General features: G+C 41.6%; 2 protein-coding genes across 2 annotated transcripts in view; one reads left to right on the top strand and one right to left on the bottom strand.

Moving 5' to 3' along the window:
• The window catches only part of afap1l2 (actin filament associated protein 1-like 2), a 36976-nt gene that overhangs the window by 578 nt on the left and 19469 nt on the right, over positions 1 to 16929 (bottom strand). Inside the window, exons 5-18 of the mRNA XM_034120084.1 lie at positions 7863 to 7974; positions 6511 to 6722; positions 5696 to 5875; positions 5460 to 5546; positions 5201 to 5285; positions 4977 to 5081; positions 4062 to 4273; positions 2958 to 3103; positions 2759 to 2870; positions 2151 to 2396; positions 1782 to 2067; positions 1136 to 1309; positions 871 to 1058; positions 124 to 303 (exon numbers count right to left, since the gene is read on the bottom strand). Of these exons, the coding sequence (XP_033975975.1) occupies positions 124 to 303; positions 871 to 1058; positions 1136 to 1309; positions 1782 to 2067; positions 2151 to 2396; positions 2759 to 2870; positions 2958 to 3103; positions 4062 to 4273; positions 4977 to 5081; positions 5201 to 5285; positions 5460 to 5546; positions 5696 to 5875; positions 6511 to 6722; positions 7863 to 7974 (2325 nt within the window). The remainder of the gene's footprint in view (positions 1 to 123; positions 304 to 870; positions 1059 to 1135; positions 1310 to 1781; positions 2068 to 2150; positions 2397 to 2758; positions 2871 to 2957; positions 3104 to 4061; positions 4274 to 4976; positions 5082 to 5200; positions 5286 to 5459; positions 5547 to 5695; positions 5876 to 6510; positions 6723 to 7862; positions 7975 to 16929) is intronic.
• On the top strand, positions 14665 to 16478 carry LOC117474071 (kelch repeat and BTB domain-containing protein 13). The gene has a single exon (XM_034120087.1). It carries the CDS (start codon positions 14732 to 14734, stop codon positions 16247 to 16249), a length of 1518 nt encoding a protein of 505 aa, XP_033975978.1. The 5' UTR covers positions 14665 to 14731; the 3' UTR covers positions 16250 to 16478.

The following is a 16929-nucleotide window of genomic DNA, read 5'->3' as shown; positions in this document are numbered from 1 at the left end:
CATTTAATACAAGTTCATTCACTTGTAATGATGCATCCTGATACATACATACTTCCTCACACATGGAAGTATCTTGTTTAACTGAAGCATTTGCATTTACAGTAGAAGTATGTATAGTGTCACCATGGCTTTCTGCAGGACTTTTCCTTTGGTGGCCATGATGGAAGCAGGTCTGCTCTTTAGTGCAGATGCAGAGTTGACTGGGGATCCTGGGTCTGCACTGGTGTTGCTGTTGTAGGGTTGGGATGAAGGTGATGGGGATGATGATGTCGACTGTAGAGCAGGCAGGGTTGCTGCTTTAGGCTGAGGGTAAACAGTCAACAGTTGGTAAGGGAGCAAAGCAAACAGGATCCTGGCTTAAAGATCTCCTATTATGATGTCTTTTATACCTAAATATGTGTCCCCAGTGTGTCAGTAGACTCACAAAGTGTCCGAAAATAATAAAACCTTTTCCTCCTTACCCACATCTCTAAAAATGGGGGTACAACGGAGCTGATCCAGATTTGCTGCGGTCATTACGACATATCGGAAATGTGGGCTGGCTTTACACCCACGGCCCTATCAGAAACGTCGCTGTATCACAGACTATGCGCGACGTATTTTGGAAGTAATATGGTCTTTGTTTACATTAGCAAGCATCGCTAACACTCAGAGCTAAGGACCCAGAATCAGCACTTCTCTAACAGGGCTGAAATAGAGGGGTATGAGGCATGGCTAGAATGGGTGATCTGTTTGGTATTTTGAGCCAAACGCTTTATAGACATGTTTTTTATATATTTTAGACCTATAATATATGCCTAAAATTAGTATAATAGGAGACCTTTAAAGGCTTATATAAATCATGTTTCCTCTGATAACCAGCACACTTACCATAGGTGAGTCCTGGAGGCTGCTGTCCAGTGTGGTCCCCAGTGTGAACGGCCCTGACTCCACCTTCTTCAGACTTTCCTTTACTTCCATCAACCGTAGCTCCACCTCCACCCTGCGGTTCTCCGCCTCCCGACACGCCTCCTCCTTCTGCTTCAATCGGGCTTCTAATGAGGCCTGCTGCTTTGGATCTGAGGATAACATGCAGCTGTCAGTCACACAGATCAGTGTTGCCCTTCAGTGTGTGTCACAGGAAGTGCTGATGTACCTTGGCAGGCGCTGAGCTCCTCTTTGGTTTCCCTCCTCTCCTTCTTCAGGTTTCCCAGACTGCTCCTCACCTCCTCCCGCTCTCGCTCCAGGCGGTCGCGCTCATCGATGTAGCGCCGCATATCTGCCTCTGTGCGGTTCTTGCCCAGTTTCCCTTCCACTGCACCGGGACACCCTGGGAATCAAAGAAAGATTGAAATATTGTACATTTTTTGCTAGTAAAACAATCCAGATCTAGATCTATCTTAATATCCAAATCCTCGTTAGCTTTATCCACAGAGAAAACAAAGAAACAGTGGTTCAGTTGTCAATTCATGTCTTTAAAAACCCTTTAAAAAAACTTTGAATCTGAGAAAACACCTTTTATATTCAGCAAAATATAATTATTTTTGTCAAATCCATTGCCATAAGAATGAAAGAAAAGATGCATTCATGAGTAAAAAGCTAGTTTCCTGTTGGAAATCAAATCTGCATTACGTTGTGAAGGTATGTCTTTGAGTGTAGAGGAAGCAGCTTTTCACTAGGGGGAGCCATGGTAATGTAAGAATACAGAGGAAGGGAAGCAGTTTCTCTAACTCAATGGTAAAGACAGTTCTTTATTTTAAGAGGTTTTCCATTTAAAATTGGAAATGTTTTTCCGTCCTCACCTATGGTATGTGCCTTGGGCCGCAGGGGGACAGGACTGTGAGGGAGTCCAGTAGAAACCGTTTGACCTTTATTGATCTGAACCCCAGGGGAGGTGAATGCCTGTGAGATTCCCACACTATTCCTCTTGGGGGTCTCCTGGCTCTGGGACGAGGTCTTGACTGGTTGAGGCTGAGGTGGAGGGGGAGTCTGGGGTAGCTCTGGTTCTGGTTTGCTGGTTATAGAGGTCGAACTTGTTCCATTTACCACAGGTGATGAATCTGGCTCAGTGAGGCTAGTTGAGTTGGCCTGGAAATAAAAAAAATGTAGGCACAAAATATGTGATTTATGCTCCGAAAATATCAAATATGTTATTAAATGATATAACCTACCTCTTTTATTTGAGATGCTGGGTCCTCTACTGGGACTGGGGACTCTCTAGAAGTCTCTTTGGCAGGGGGGGCTTTACCCGCGCAGGACGTATGGAGGAAGGAGCGTACAGGGACCAGGTCCAGGTAAATCCTGTTGTCAGGGTCCTGCTCTGTTCCCTCTGAGTCCTTGCTGTCCTGTGTGCATGTCTCAAATTGTTCCTGAGGATTGTTGTCCTCACTCTCTGGCAGGACATACTCATCAGCATCCTGTATTACACAGGAACAGGAAGTTATGAGGTGGAACGGAGCCAAATTGAGGACACAATGTAAAAGATGAAACTGAAAATGCTACACCAATCAACATGAATGATTCATCTATTTACTAGTTAGCTTGTAAAAGGTAGTCATGAAAAAAAATCACAATTTTCTAAGATTAACATCTTATTTTGCATATTTGTAGACATTAATGCTGAATCAATGTCCATTTTCTACAAATTAAATAAGATGTGTTGGCTTGTGGGTAAACATATTTTATAACATTTCAAAGGTGACTTTCTAAAAGCTCAACAAACAGGAATATGCATCAATAATGGAAAAATATCTCAAGTTTTTGTTCCTGGATACCATACCTCTGGATCAGCTATAGACGCCACATCATCATACAGTTCATCAGAGTTGTGAGGCATGGAGGGGGGGGTGTCTATGTAGTTGTTTGGCTCTGAATACCTCCTCTGCATGAAGCTAGAGAGACACAAAAAGAGAAGTCCCACTTGAATATCGGGCCAAAGTATACATTCACATTAAAGTGAGCAGTAGTGATGATCTTACTATAAGGAAGTCTTGGCAGCGTTGACGATGCTGGAGATCCTCTCAGCGTTAACGTAGTCGTATGTCAGCTCCTCGGGGTCCGTCTTGCCCCCCGTCTGGGACAGCAGGAGGCCCAGCCAGTGGCCCATGTCTGCGGACGTTTTAGCCTGAGAGAAGAGGAGAAGATCAAAGTGCATTTAGTTCATACCATGCACTTGCAACATCATGAGTCCCAAGCTTATGGTTAATGTTGCATACTCTGCGTCGGTTTGTTTTAATGAAAAGATTTCAACAGCATGGGTGCCAGCAGTATTTCAATATGCAAAATGTTTTAAGGAGTTACCATGTCCTCAGCTGAGCATTAGCAATTACAGTCTCTTGATAATTAAATAATGTGTTTGAAAATGCTGTTTAGGAACACATTAGACAGTGTTTCTGATACATATAAAACAGCCATTATTATTCTGGGGGATTCAAATAGCTCATCTAATAGAAACTGTGTGAAGCAACTCATAATGGTTTGGTCCAGTTTTGTAGGAATTCAATGGGTGATAATCTTGCTGAAGTTTTGTTTCGGTAAATACTGTACTTGTGAAGTTTCATTTTGTTTGATAGAAAAAACAAAAGGACTCATACAATTGTGTCAGAGCCTTTAAGACTAAACATTGGATTCCATGGCCTAGGACCAAATATGCGCTGTAGCAGGGTGGTACTGGAAACCTAATGAATAATGGCGTGAGCAATAGTTCCTGAAATCCCAGAGGATCCACACCCTTCAGTAAAACACACAATCACACACAAACACGCAGACCACCCTTGTGTGCACAAATATAATACACACAAGTTAGATGTCAGCAGAAAGTCAATTCCAGATGAGGACATGTTAGTGTTTCCTATAATCAACTGTAGACACCATTTCTGCTGACGGTAGTTTTTTTCTCCAGTTAGACTTGAGGCAATTGCTCATATTATCTTCAGGAAACAGTTTGTACGCCACTAGATAAAAGACGAGAAAGACGTCAGGGTGTCAAACTCTTACGTGATAAACAGTGTCAAACCATTTACTGAGATGCAAGACATTTGTCGGGATGTTACAAAGCAGCACAACAGACAGTGGTGGTTTACCTCCAGGGTGGCCAGCTGACTGCCATCCATATTGATCCTGAAGGAGTACAGGTGCTCGGGGATGGGGTCGGGCAGGACCCTGCAGCCCCCCAGACTCACTGCTGGCTGGCTCACTTTGTTCTTGCTCTTGTCATGGTAAAACCATAGCTGCCCCTTCTTTACAAGACACCAGCAGGTCCGCCATTGGCTGTTCACCAGCACGTTGAGGTAGCCTGACAGAGGAGAGACATTTGCAATGACTTCTTCTTCTTCGTTCCATGGTCATTTGACCTAAGCAATAGTTATCTACATGTGTTTAATGTCATCAATATATTGATTATTGCTTAAATCCAACAAACTGTTGTGGTACTTTCTTGGTGGCTAAAAGAGGTCAAATGCTCTGTGTCAAAAAAATAAAGGTTTTGAAGCTACCACCACCCCTACCCCCATTTTGTATTTTTTTTTATATCTATCCAATCCATGTCTCTGGTTATCCTTAGTTAGCATGATCAAAATGATTTTGTTTAATGTATAAAGTATATGGGTATGTAGGTATATCAGGAACATGTTATGCTTTTTCAATTTGTATCGGGGGGTGCATAAAATACAAAAATAATAATAATACTTGCAAATACATACAGTATATTGGACGTTTTCTAGTAGTACTGATTCATGATATTTTTCCAATAAAAGTATAATCATTTTTTAAAGCTAAGAAGGCATATAAGAACATATGAACATATATTGACAAATCTATACTGGTATCAAAAGGAATGTACACATAAGGCAAGGCACATAGAGACTTTCACCTTCAAATACCACCTAGCAAGGGCTATAGAATAAAAAGTAACTGTGTCAAAGGAGAGGAAGTGCAACTGTGTTCATGCTTTGGGAGCTTATTTCATGGCACAAAATGCCCATTAGTTCTCTGCTCACCTGAGGTGTCCACACATTTCTCTGGGCTCTCCAACGAAGAGGGTTTTTTCTTGCCAATGTTCATGAGGTTGCTAAACTTCAACCCTGCTCCATATTTTCTTTTCACTGTGAAGGGGAGGAGAATAATTCTGATTCAATAAAAACATTTCATACTATCAGATACGCACAGCATCACCAATGGTCTTAAACCCAAATGTTGGAAAACTGAAATAATAAAGCGTCACCATCTTTGTTTTCGGGAGTGTCAGCATGGCTGTCAGTGCTGCTTCCACTCTCTGAAGCCACTGAGTATCTCTCACTCAGTTCTCCCTGAGAGTTCAAATCAAATTATTAGTCATATATTAGGCAAGTTCTTTAGAAATATACAATAAAAATGTTACAGAGCCCTACTGTTTATATATATGCCTTTCAGATCTCCTCTACAAGTTATCTGAGCAAAGAAGGACACACACACCAAAGCAAAAATGTTTAAAATAAGCGTACCTTTGTACAAATGAGCCTTGGGGAGTCAGACTGTGAGTGCTGTGCGTCACAGTTTTCAGCTGGCTTGGGACTGATCTCCTGTATCACCTAATGAACAGGAGGTTGATAAGTCTCGACATATTCAAATGTTATTTATGAATTAAAACACAATCTAAATCCCACAACAAACGTATTAACTATTGTTAATAAGGTAAAGAAACAATGACAACATGACCCACACAGTTTCTGAGTCCTACCTTCAGCCACTGCTCCGTCTGCTCCTTGCTCTGCAGGCCGAGCACGATGGCCTCCCCTCCAACTGGAACGATTTTTAATTTGTGCTCTTTCCTCTTCATCTGTTTCTCCTTGTAGACCACACTGCAGCCCAGCAGACTCACATCCAGGAGAGGCGTCTGCTCCTTGGAGCTCTTATAGCACTGTGAGAGGCAGAGATAACACAACACTTTAATAAGAAATAGTACAAATCCAGCTCCAGGACCCTGGTATTAGGCATTTTGGCTCCTTGGCATGGGGGGCTTTCTCACCATTGTCAACCCAAATTAGGACCACATCATAATACACCTACTTATACATTTATTTACATTGAATTACACTTTTCCATTCTTTAAAGGTCACCTATTATGCAAAATCCACTTTTCCATGTCTTTTACACATAAATGTGTCCCCTCTGTGTAAAGAGATTCGCTCACTTTTTGTCCTGATCCATTTATATAAAAACCTGTCTGAAAATGAGCTGATCAGATTTTGGCCACTTTATGATGTCATAATGTTTTTTTTGGCTTGTGTAACCATTAGCCAATAACCAACCAAGGTACACTTCAGAGACATGTTTTGTATATAACTGAGAACTATAATATATTGATGAAAAATAGTATAATAGGGGACCTTTAAATAAGTGGCATCATGTGACAGCTATAATGGAGTTTTTAATCAGTTTTGAGGGTTTGCTGTTATAATAAACAACCCTTCATGAAACCCTCTGTGCTTATGACCTTTTTGTACTGTACACTAAACCCTAAAAAGGGGCTTTAATTCAAAGTCTTTCACTGACCTGCAGGCGATGGTCTTTGATGACACACAGCTGTTTGGCCCACTGTCCGAGCCACTTCTTCCTCCACAGGAAGGCGCAGATCCGAGCGTCCTTCATCAGCTCAATGGACGCCTCCGCTGACGGCCACTGGTGCTGCGCTGATTCTGACTTTCCTCTGGTCACCTCTTCCTCATCGTAGGACTCGTACGAGCTGCTAACTGCATCCCCGTCATCTAAGAAACAAAAACATGATAAGAAACTAAAACAAAGAGGCCACAAGGGGAGAGGGTGGGTTGGGGGTGAAACGGCATGAGTAGCAGCAACACAAATTACACTGTTAAATGATGTCAATGTATGGCTCCTTGATCATGATGACATCCTCCAGAGAAGAGGATTTCCTTGCAACAGCCAAATGAGCTGTTGAAGTATTGATGAGAGATGGTGACAGGATAAAGATATGATGAAAAGGAGAAAAACAAACGAAGGAAATTGATAAGATAAGACTGATTAATGACTTTTGTCGCATGTCATGAGGTTGTTTCTCTACATGCGAGACGCTGGTCATGCTGGACAATGGCCCGTGCACATGCCGTACATAAACACACACACATCCAGTGATAGAGAGGTAGCTACCCCTGTTGATAACAGCATAGATCACACTGTCAGAGCTGTGCACTCGCATCCAGGGCCCTGAGAGGCCAAAACAGTCCAGATCTAACAACATCATAGAAAACAGGAAAAAGAAGGAGGAGAAGAACAAGAACAAGAAGAAAACGAAAAGAAATAAGAGAGAAGTTACATCTAAAAATAAAAAATGCCTAATTAACATTATTCACCGATATATATATCGAATTAAACATATTTTTATAGCGGGTGTCAGCGATAAGAGCAGCAGGTGTTAAAACAACAAGACCAATCCATGACACCATAGCTGTTGTTTAATGATATTTAAGTAATGCAGCAGTTCTGATAAAACACCTTGTGAGCTGTTAAAGTAACTTATTTACCACAGCAAGCCCCAACTACTACTGCAGAAAACATGGCTTATCATAGCATAGGGTCATGTGGTCTTAATGTATGATAACTTCTTGTAATTCTTTTTGTGACGTTCTTCTTGCAGTGCGTGAAACCGCTTTCTCAGATAACCAGAGATGTTTCCTGTTAAGAATAAGTACATCAGAAAAGTGTGTCAAACTGTTTCCATGACGGTTAACAGCTCAAGCTCAGAGGTTAAGGTGTTGTGAAAAACAAAATAGGTTTTTAACTCACGTAGTGTTAGTTTCCTTTAACTAGGCCTTACCGAGAGGATTCTAAAATTCTGTGACGTAGGTTTAAAGAGTAGAAGAAGAGTGACATTCAACAAGAGTTTTTACCATTGAAAGTTTCCTCGTAGGGCTGAGCCTCCTCATAGTAGCTCTCTGAAGGGTCTAAACAGGCGGGAGCAGGAACTGGAGGTAAGGGGAACGGCTCTCGACTCACCACACCCTGACAGATGAGAGGAGGAAGAGACAATATGAAGGTTTACACTCACATATATGTCCAATGATTGTCCTGAGGAGGAAAATGTCCAGGTTAACAAATACACACCTAGACACGCACATATTCTCCCCACAGGCTAAACATACATGTGTCTAATCCAGCTGTCACTTCAGGAGTAAGTAGGGAATTCCTCATGTAACCAATCGCAGTCCGACCCCGTGCACTAGAGAGTTACATGTTAACCTTCAGGGACGGGTGTGTGAGAGCGTGGAAAAGCGAGCATGTATTTAAATGTGTGTGTGGGCCCCGTGGTTTTCCTGAAATCAATCAGCAGTCTGGCTTTACTTCTGTCCTAATTCAAATCTCCTGAGTGGTAAAAGACTGTCTGCCTGCTCCTTCCCAAACCGCTGGAAAACACCAGACTCTCTGTTGCTTGGCTGCGTCACAATTCATTTAGAATATCTCAATAATCAGTCAGTTGATCAGTTTGAAAATACATTTTGGAGACATCTGTCAACACTTTTTCGACTTAGCTTTTCTTGAGTTGTACATTTTAAAGAATGGATTTGAAAACACCCTTTAAAATGTAAAACCAAATGTTTGATGAATATTAATTGTTGAAAGTGTAACATTTCTCAACATAGGCAGAGCGTTCGGGAAAACATGTCAAGATTTGACCTATGATAACTATGGACTGGCTCAGCATGTGACGGAGCCCACGCACAATAAGGGGCACACTGGACTTAATTATCTCAAAGGGTCTGAATATCTCAAAGGTTATGGTGACTGATGTTGCACTCTCTGATCATTCCTGTGTTTTCTTTGAGAGCGTAGAAAAGCTGAACGCAGGTGGCGAAAAACAAATCTCCAGGTTCATTTTGAAATCTATAAAGAGAGACTTGGCTTTTATAATTTGGAATTGAAAATTGCACGACAGTCTTTCTTCTCTGACATCATTGCCAAAAACAAAAACAACGCACGTGCCCTGTTTGCTTGACAGACTAACAAACCCCCCAGTGTCAGTAGCCTCTGAATTTCTATCCACCAGGGCCTGCAATGAATTTTCCTCCTTCTTCACTGACAAAATTCAGAAAATTAGACAAGCAGTCAGTGCCTCTGTATCAGGTACAGCAAATATTTGTCCCTGTGTCCACTTAAAATCAATTCAAACATCATGACACAATTCCATCAGATTAATGATAAAAACCTAGAGGACATTATTCAACTTCTGAAATCCTCCTCCTGCTGCCTTGATATTATTCCAACAGGATTTTTCAAAAATGTTTTTCATTGCATGGCCTCAGATCTACTTCATATAGTAAACAAGTCTCTTCACTCAGGTGTTTTTCCACAGGTCCTGAAAACTACAGTCATTAAACCGCTCTTAAAAAAGAATAATCTAGATGCTTCAGTAATGAACAACTACAGGCCCATATCAAACCTGCCATTTCTAGGTAAAATCATTGAAAAAGTTCAACAGTTGAGTAACTTCTTGCATTTAAATAACTGTTTCGATGTGTTCCAGTCAGGCTTTCGTCCAAACCACAGCACTGAGACTGCTCTTGTAAAGGTCTTCAATGACATCCACTTAAACACAGACAGTGGCAAAACTTCAGTGTTAGTATTATTAGATCTCAGCGCTGCGTTTGACACTGTTGACCACAACATATTACTAGACCCACTGGAAAACTGGGTGGGACTTTCGGCAACAGTTCTAAATTAGTTTGAATCCTACTTAAAGGACAGAAACAACTTTATTTCTATAGGTAAATACACATCTGAGTTGACAAATATGACATGTGGGGTTCCTCAAGGCTCCATCTTGGGGCCTCTTCTCTTTAACATCTACATGCTACCACTGGCTCAGATAATGAAAAACTACAAAATAAGTTACCATAGCTATGCGGATGACACACACATTTACATAACCATTTCACCAGGAGACCAATTCAAACACTGAGTAAGTGCATTGAACAAATCAATGACTGGATGTGTCAGAACTTTCTCCAATTAAACAAAGATAAAACTGAGGAAATGGTTTTTGGAGCCAAGGCAGAACGTATAAAGGTTAGCACTGAGCTTCAGTCTGCAATGTTCAAAACAACAGATAAAGCCAGAAATCTAGGTGTAGTCATGGACTCTGACCTGAGTTTCAACAGTCACATTAAAACAGTTACTAAATCAGCCTACTATCACCTAAAGAACATATCTAGGATTAAAAGACTAATGTCACAGCAGGATTTGGAAAAACTTGTCCATGCTTTTATCTTCAGTAGACTCGACTACTGTAATGGTGTCTTCACAGGTCTCACTAAAAAATCCATTAGAAAGCTGCAGCTGATTCAGAACGCTGCTGCTCGAGTCCTCACTAACACTAAGAAAGTGGATCACATCACTCCTGTTCTGAAGTCCTTACACTGGCTTCCTGTGTGTCAAATAATTGATTTCAAAATACTGCTGCTGGTTTATAAAGCATTGAATGGTTTAGGCCCAAAATACATTTCTGACCTCCTGCTAAATGATGAACCATCCAGATCTCTCAGGTCTTCAGGGACTGGTCAGCTTTCTGTCCCCAGAGTCAGAACTAAACATGGAGAAGCAGCGTTCAGTTATTATGCTCCAAATATCTGGAACAAACTTCCAGAAACCTGCAGGTCCGCTGCAACTCTTACTACTTTTAAATCCAGGCTGACGACTTTTATTTTTGCCGCTGCTTTTAATTGATATATTCATATCTTAAACGCCACTGTAACTTTTATTATCTTTGCTTTTAAATTAGTGTTTTTAAATGTCATTTTATATCATTGCTTTTAAATGAGTGTTTCTAGATATCATTTTATAATATGTTTCTTAATGCTCTTAATGTCTTTCATTTTTGTAAAGCACTTTGAATTGCCTTGTGTTGAAAGGTGCTATATAAATAAACTTGCCTTGCCTATTAAACATGAAGGTTGTGCAATGTTTCATTATCTATCCATTTGTGCAGTGTCATACAACCACACATCTGGCATTTGCTGCCAATTCTAATGAAATCAACAACAACAAAAATACAATAGATCCAGTATAAACAAGGATTCAGGGATACAATCACATTTATTTAAAAACAAAATCTGTTATTATCCTCTGAAATTGTGAAAGACATTACTTCAACCTCCTGGTGATTAGTTTATTTAAATGTCACGCTGGAATTACATCATCAGGTGTTGAGCATTGACAAATCCCTTTCTGAATCATACTCTGAAACTCCCTATAAGTTGGAATTTATCCTGTATCTCTCTAACCTGTGACTACAAGTCTCCAGCTATCTACGTATCTATAGTGGAAAGCAGAAGATGAAAGATATACAAGTTTTGTCCTGCAACATACAAAATCTAAGATGACATACCTGCTATAAAAATGCAGTGACTGCCAGTGAAGATGATGTTTTTCTCTACCAACATATAGAGAAACATCATGAAGGAAAGATGGACGATGAAGATGAACGTCCATACAGAGAGGATTGTCGCTTATACTTATCCCCCTCTTACAGATCAAAACTATTCTGTTAATGTGGCACGAAGGCAAAACATTTGGGAAAAGTCACATGAGGGCATGTTGCAAAAGTCTGATGCTTGTTCTCAAGTGAACTCTGTGAAACCCGACAAGTTGAGTGACAAAAAGCGATTACTTAACTATGTCTAATGTTTCCTCCCACCAGTGATCCTTCATATTTATTTTATTTACCCCAAGGCTGTCACAATTTCTGCAAGATCATAGAAATATGAAATGAAACCCTGGAGCAGAGCAGAGCTGCAGTAATCATGCAAACCATGCCTTAGGGAGGCTATAGCTGTGAAAAAGTACAAGCCGAACATTTTAAAGTATTTCACAAGATCAGAGTTTGTTTAATTTAGGCTGGGGATCACTTGGTAAAAACTGCTTCCCTTCTATGTTTGATACAGCAACAAGCTATTCCCTTCCTGCAATATATAACCCTGAAATCAACTTGATAATGCTTGGTGTGAAAATAAGTTTCTCTCTTGGACAAAATGAATTTAACAAAATAAAAAAGTCAGTATTTCAGTGTGTGTGGTGGTTACCAATCTGTGGCAGTATAATTATACCAGAGTTACTGGTGCAGCTTAGATTTACAATTCAACAAAATAGTAAACAACAAATCTGTTTGTATAAAAATCATAATTTCTGATGTGGGCTGTGAGACAGTCAGACTCCAGTGAACAGGGATTTCCCTGCTCTTGAGCTCTTTTCCCACCATATCTTACACATTTCCAGTAATACATAGCAGATGCAGTAAGCCGTCATAATAACTGGCGTCATGTCAGAGTGAGCATACAGTCATAGTGACGGAGACTTGTTTGTGTGATTAGCCTCAAAAACTCAGATGTTATCACTGCGGTTTAAGGAGAGTAACATCAGTTTTACATTATAGAGCTGTTTTCACAATGCATGTATCAGCAAAAACAAATGTCAGAATGTCATATCACTTACAGTTTCTCTCTTCATAATGATGCAATGCCAAGCAAATAATAATTATGACCTAATTGTAAACTGATGTGAGAAGTTTCAACTTGTATTTCTGAGTAAAACAGACTTTTCAAATATAGTTGTAACAGATAACCATCAAAAATGGCATTACATTTACATGTGCCAGTATGAAAGCCTTAGATATGTGCATCATTTATCACCGGTACACCAACAGCAGAGTCATTGTTAATGATTGTAAATCGAAATAACAACACAACCTAGCCCCATGAATACTATGAGTTAAAGGGACACCAGTATGTTTAGCTGACCTTTTAGATGAGGAGATACAAGATGGACGATGCCACGAATCACAGCAACAAAGTGGAATTAAGCCACTTTCACAATGGTGGTAATAAACAAGACTTTGGCTCAAGGGATCTAATACAAATTGTGGCACTGACTCTGATAAAATACTTGCATATTAAAATAAACCAAAAAAGGGCTTTATTGAAGATAAATAATTTTGTATAAATAATCAAATATTGTAACTTGATTGCATCATATAGACGAAGGAATAGGGAATAGAATATGTGATGTTGTGGTTTTAGAAAACATCTATATGACTAACCATTAAAGAGGTTTTTTGGGAACACATAACCCAAAAAGTAAGAGGAACAGCTTCAAAAGTTCAAGACTTGTGAGGGACTTCATAAGAAAAAGTGTTTCCTGTGAGGAAAGAGACTTGAGTAGAAGTGTACACGTACACACACACACGAAAGCTCAGTGTAAACTGCTCCACGTTGAAAAACCAGCAGTTCAGGCATCTGTTATTAATTAAAACAAAGAGGCAGGCATTCCAGAGCAGCAGCAGCCCCCCCGACCGCCCACCCACCCTTATCCCTATCTTCTTTCTCTTTCTCTCCACATTTCACTTATCTGAAAAAATAATAATAATCTCCCTGTTGTTTGGGCCAAGGCTAAGGAGGAGTATGGCAGCCCATTCCTCAGACCAGCTGGACTGATATTAAAGCAAAAGGGAAAATGAACATGAACAGTTTGTCTGTAAATGTATTTCTTTAGAAGACTCTGCAATTAATCCAACACTAAACTATTCACTTTAGTCTCTTTCTTGCACTTCTCACACACATATCCTAACCACAGAGACATCGGGTAGAAGGAATGGATGGAGGAGTCAGAGCATACAGTAAATAACAAAAGCAAGGAGAGGGGCGGCAGAGGAGGAACAGGGGTGTGGTGGAGGGGCTTCGAGTAAAGAGTGGGAAAAAGAGGCCAAAAAACGAAACATTCGGAGGAACATGGAAAATCCCTGGTTCCCATGCCAAGAATCCAGCACAGCACAGCGAAAACACACACGCACACACACACACACCCACACACACACACACACACACACACACACACACACACACACACACACACACACACACACACACACACACACACACACACACACACACACACACACACACACACACACACACACACACACACACACACACACACACACACACACACACACACACACACACACACACACACACACACACACACACACACACACACACACAGGGCCTGCCGGGAGCTCTGAGCAAAGGAGGAGGTATTGATAAAAAAATAATCAGCTTTCGGGAAAAATTCTCTTGGCCTTTCCTATCCTTCCACTGCTCTGTATCTTTTTGGTGGGACACACTTGTGTGAAATGCAAACTATTTTAATCATGTTTGAAGCATAAAAAATAAGACAGCTGGAGAAGCAAGAAAAATATCACATGACACAGATTTTATGCATGGTGTGTATTATTTTGTCTTTCTTGGGAATCTCTTCTTATCACCTGTATTTTGGTTTCCCCCCATGTTTATGTATTCATTTTAACTGTATACCATGGATGAAGAAAACACACATGTGTAAGAATTGTAGTCAACTAAACCGGACCTGAAGGGGCAGTGCTGGCAGTCTAATCATGAATAATTCAGCGAGTGCGTACTGTATGCTAGCCAATTATATTGCGGTTATGATAATGACCAGTTGCCGGCAGCCACATTACCGCTCAGTGTGCATGTCAACAGTTTTCCTTTCCTTGGCTGACGCTTGCGAGTGGCGCAGCTGCTATCTATAGTACGACTCTATTTTCAGACCATGCAGACGGGACGCAATGGAAGTCTCACAAGCCTTTATTTACCGACCAGTTGTGGGGAAAAAATGGCAAAAATACACTCGAGTCACACGCTGCATTGTCACTTGAGATTTGGGAAGAGAACAGACCAGGGTTTAAGAGACCATGGAAGAGCCTGAAGGCCTGGGAGTCAACCGGGATATTCCTGCAGGGAATACGACCCTTGATCTGGAGAACAGAGAGCACCGGGGGGGCTGTGTGAGAGTCAGGGTGGAGGAGAGCTGGTTCACTGTGGAGCGGGACTTGCTTGTGAAGAAAAGCACCTACTTCAGTGCCCTCTATCAGTCTGGGATGATGGAAATTCACCAGGACGAGCTCTACCTGAAAGGAGGAGTACATGCAAGGGGTTTCCTCATCGCCCTTGCTGTCTGCAGGGGAGAGACCCCACCTTTAAATGACCCGGATGAGCTTCTAGAAGCCGTTGAGTGTGCAGCTTTCCTGCAGGTTGAGTGTTTGGTGCAGCATCTTTGTGACATCATCGACTCAGACAACTGCCTCTTGCTTTACCATGCAGCATCCATCTTCGGGGTGCATGCACTTTATCACAATGCTGCCCTTTTTCTGTGTGATGCTTTTGAAGATTTGAAGGATGCAGCCGAGAGTATGATTCCTGATGAACTGCTTCAATATTCTCAAGCATTGTCTCCGGCTTCTTACATTGCTCTTGGCACGCACTCTCCTTCAATGGAAGGGCATCACGACTCCTTTAGGGTTGCTTGCTACCTTGATGAAGAAGAGGAAGATTGGAAGCATCTGACAAACCTTCCAACTCTTTGTAGCACCTCCATGGCGGGAGTTGCAGTTCTTGACAATCGGTTGTACATTGTGGGGGGAGTTTACGGGTACGGTAAAGACACAGTGGACAGCAGCTTCTGCTTTAACCCTGAGTCTGGGGTTTGGACTGTTCTTCCAGGTCCTCAGCAACTAAGATATGACTTCACCCTGCTGGGGCTCGAAGGCCGACTCTACGCCATTGGAGGCGAATTCCAGAAACGGACAATTTCCACAGCAGAGAGTTACGACGTTGGAAAAGGAGAGTGGACATTTATAAAAAATGCACCAAGACCTGTAGCATCTGCAGCTTGTGCTGTTGCAAGAAGGCGGATGTTTGTTTGCTTCTGGAAACCCCCAGACACTACAGATATTTACGAATACAGACCAGTGAAAGACGAGTGGAAACTTGTCACCACTATGATCAAACCTCAGAGCTATGGCCATTGTATGGTAGCCCACAGAGACAATTTATATGTGATGCGCAACGGGCCTTCTGACGACTTCCTTCGCTGCCGGATGGATTGCTACAACATCACGACAGGCCAGTGGACAGCCATGCAGGGGAACTACATCAACAGCAAGGGGGCGCTGTTCTCTGCAATGATAAGGGGGGACTCTGTGTTCACTGTGAAACACATGCTTACTCTTGAATACTCCATCACTGGAGATGGATGGAAGCCCCGCAGACAGATGAAGGGATTTCCAAAGAGTGGCTCACTGTGGACGTGTTTACTCAGGCTTCCCAAGACGGGGCCAGTTGTGCCACAGCTGGATGCAGGAGGAAAGGAAGGAGAAATGACTTTGACAGACACATCTGAGGGATTTGTGGAAGCTCTACTCCAAATGTGAAATACTGCACAATTGAAAAACAATGTTTCGTTTTTCGGGTTTCTTAGCTAAAATACTAAGAATTGTAAAACACTAATAGATAAAGATTCTGATGTTAAGTGTCACAAATCTGTCGATGCATTCACTTTCCCATGCACTCACATATTAACACACACACTCACACATGCTGACACTACACATTTGTTCTGATTAGCAACAGCTGCTACTGTAGTTTATACTAGGGGAGGCCACTGTGTGTGTGTGTGTGTGTGTGTGTGTGTGTGTGTGTGTGTGTGTGTGTGTGTGTGTGTGTGTGTGTGTGTGTGTGTGTGTGTGTGTGTGTGTGTGTGTGTGTGTGAGTGCAGAGTTCAAAGGCCCTGACGGGATGTCCTAAACCTCTCATTCTCTACGTTTTTCCTGAAGTCACACTGGGCCAATTCAGGAGCCAACGGCCTCCCAGCCGACATTAAACACACCACAGCTCCCTTACACACTCTTGGATACTCACTTTCCCAGGTTTGCTGCCCCGTGACTGATTAAATACCTGTTTCTGTGGGAGAATACATTTCACATAGCCTCAAGTTTGTGACTCTGAGGGTTGTGGGAAATGTTTCTGGCTTGTATGGCCATGGACTGAATTTGTTTAAGTACATTAAAAACCAATGGAATTCTCTGGCAACATGTGATATCAATCCATAGCC

This window comes from Trematomus bernacchii, unplaced genomic scaffold, assembly GCF_902827165.1.
Source record: "Trematomus bernacchii unplaced genomic scaffold, fTreBer1.1, whole genome shotgun sequence".
Classification (NCBI taxonomy): Eukaryota; Metazoa; Chordata; class Actinopteri; order Perciformes; family Nototheniidae; genus Trematomus; species Trematomus bernacchii.
Note: the sequence above shows the minus strand (reverse complement) of the source record. Positions and strands in the feature narration are given on the sequence as shown.

Coding starts and splice junctions, on each gene's coding strand:
- LOC117474071 (XM_034120087.1), top strand. CDS start 14,732: ATGGAAGAGCCTGAAGGCCTGGGAGTCAACCGGGATATTCCTGCAGGG.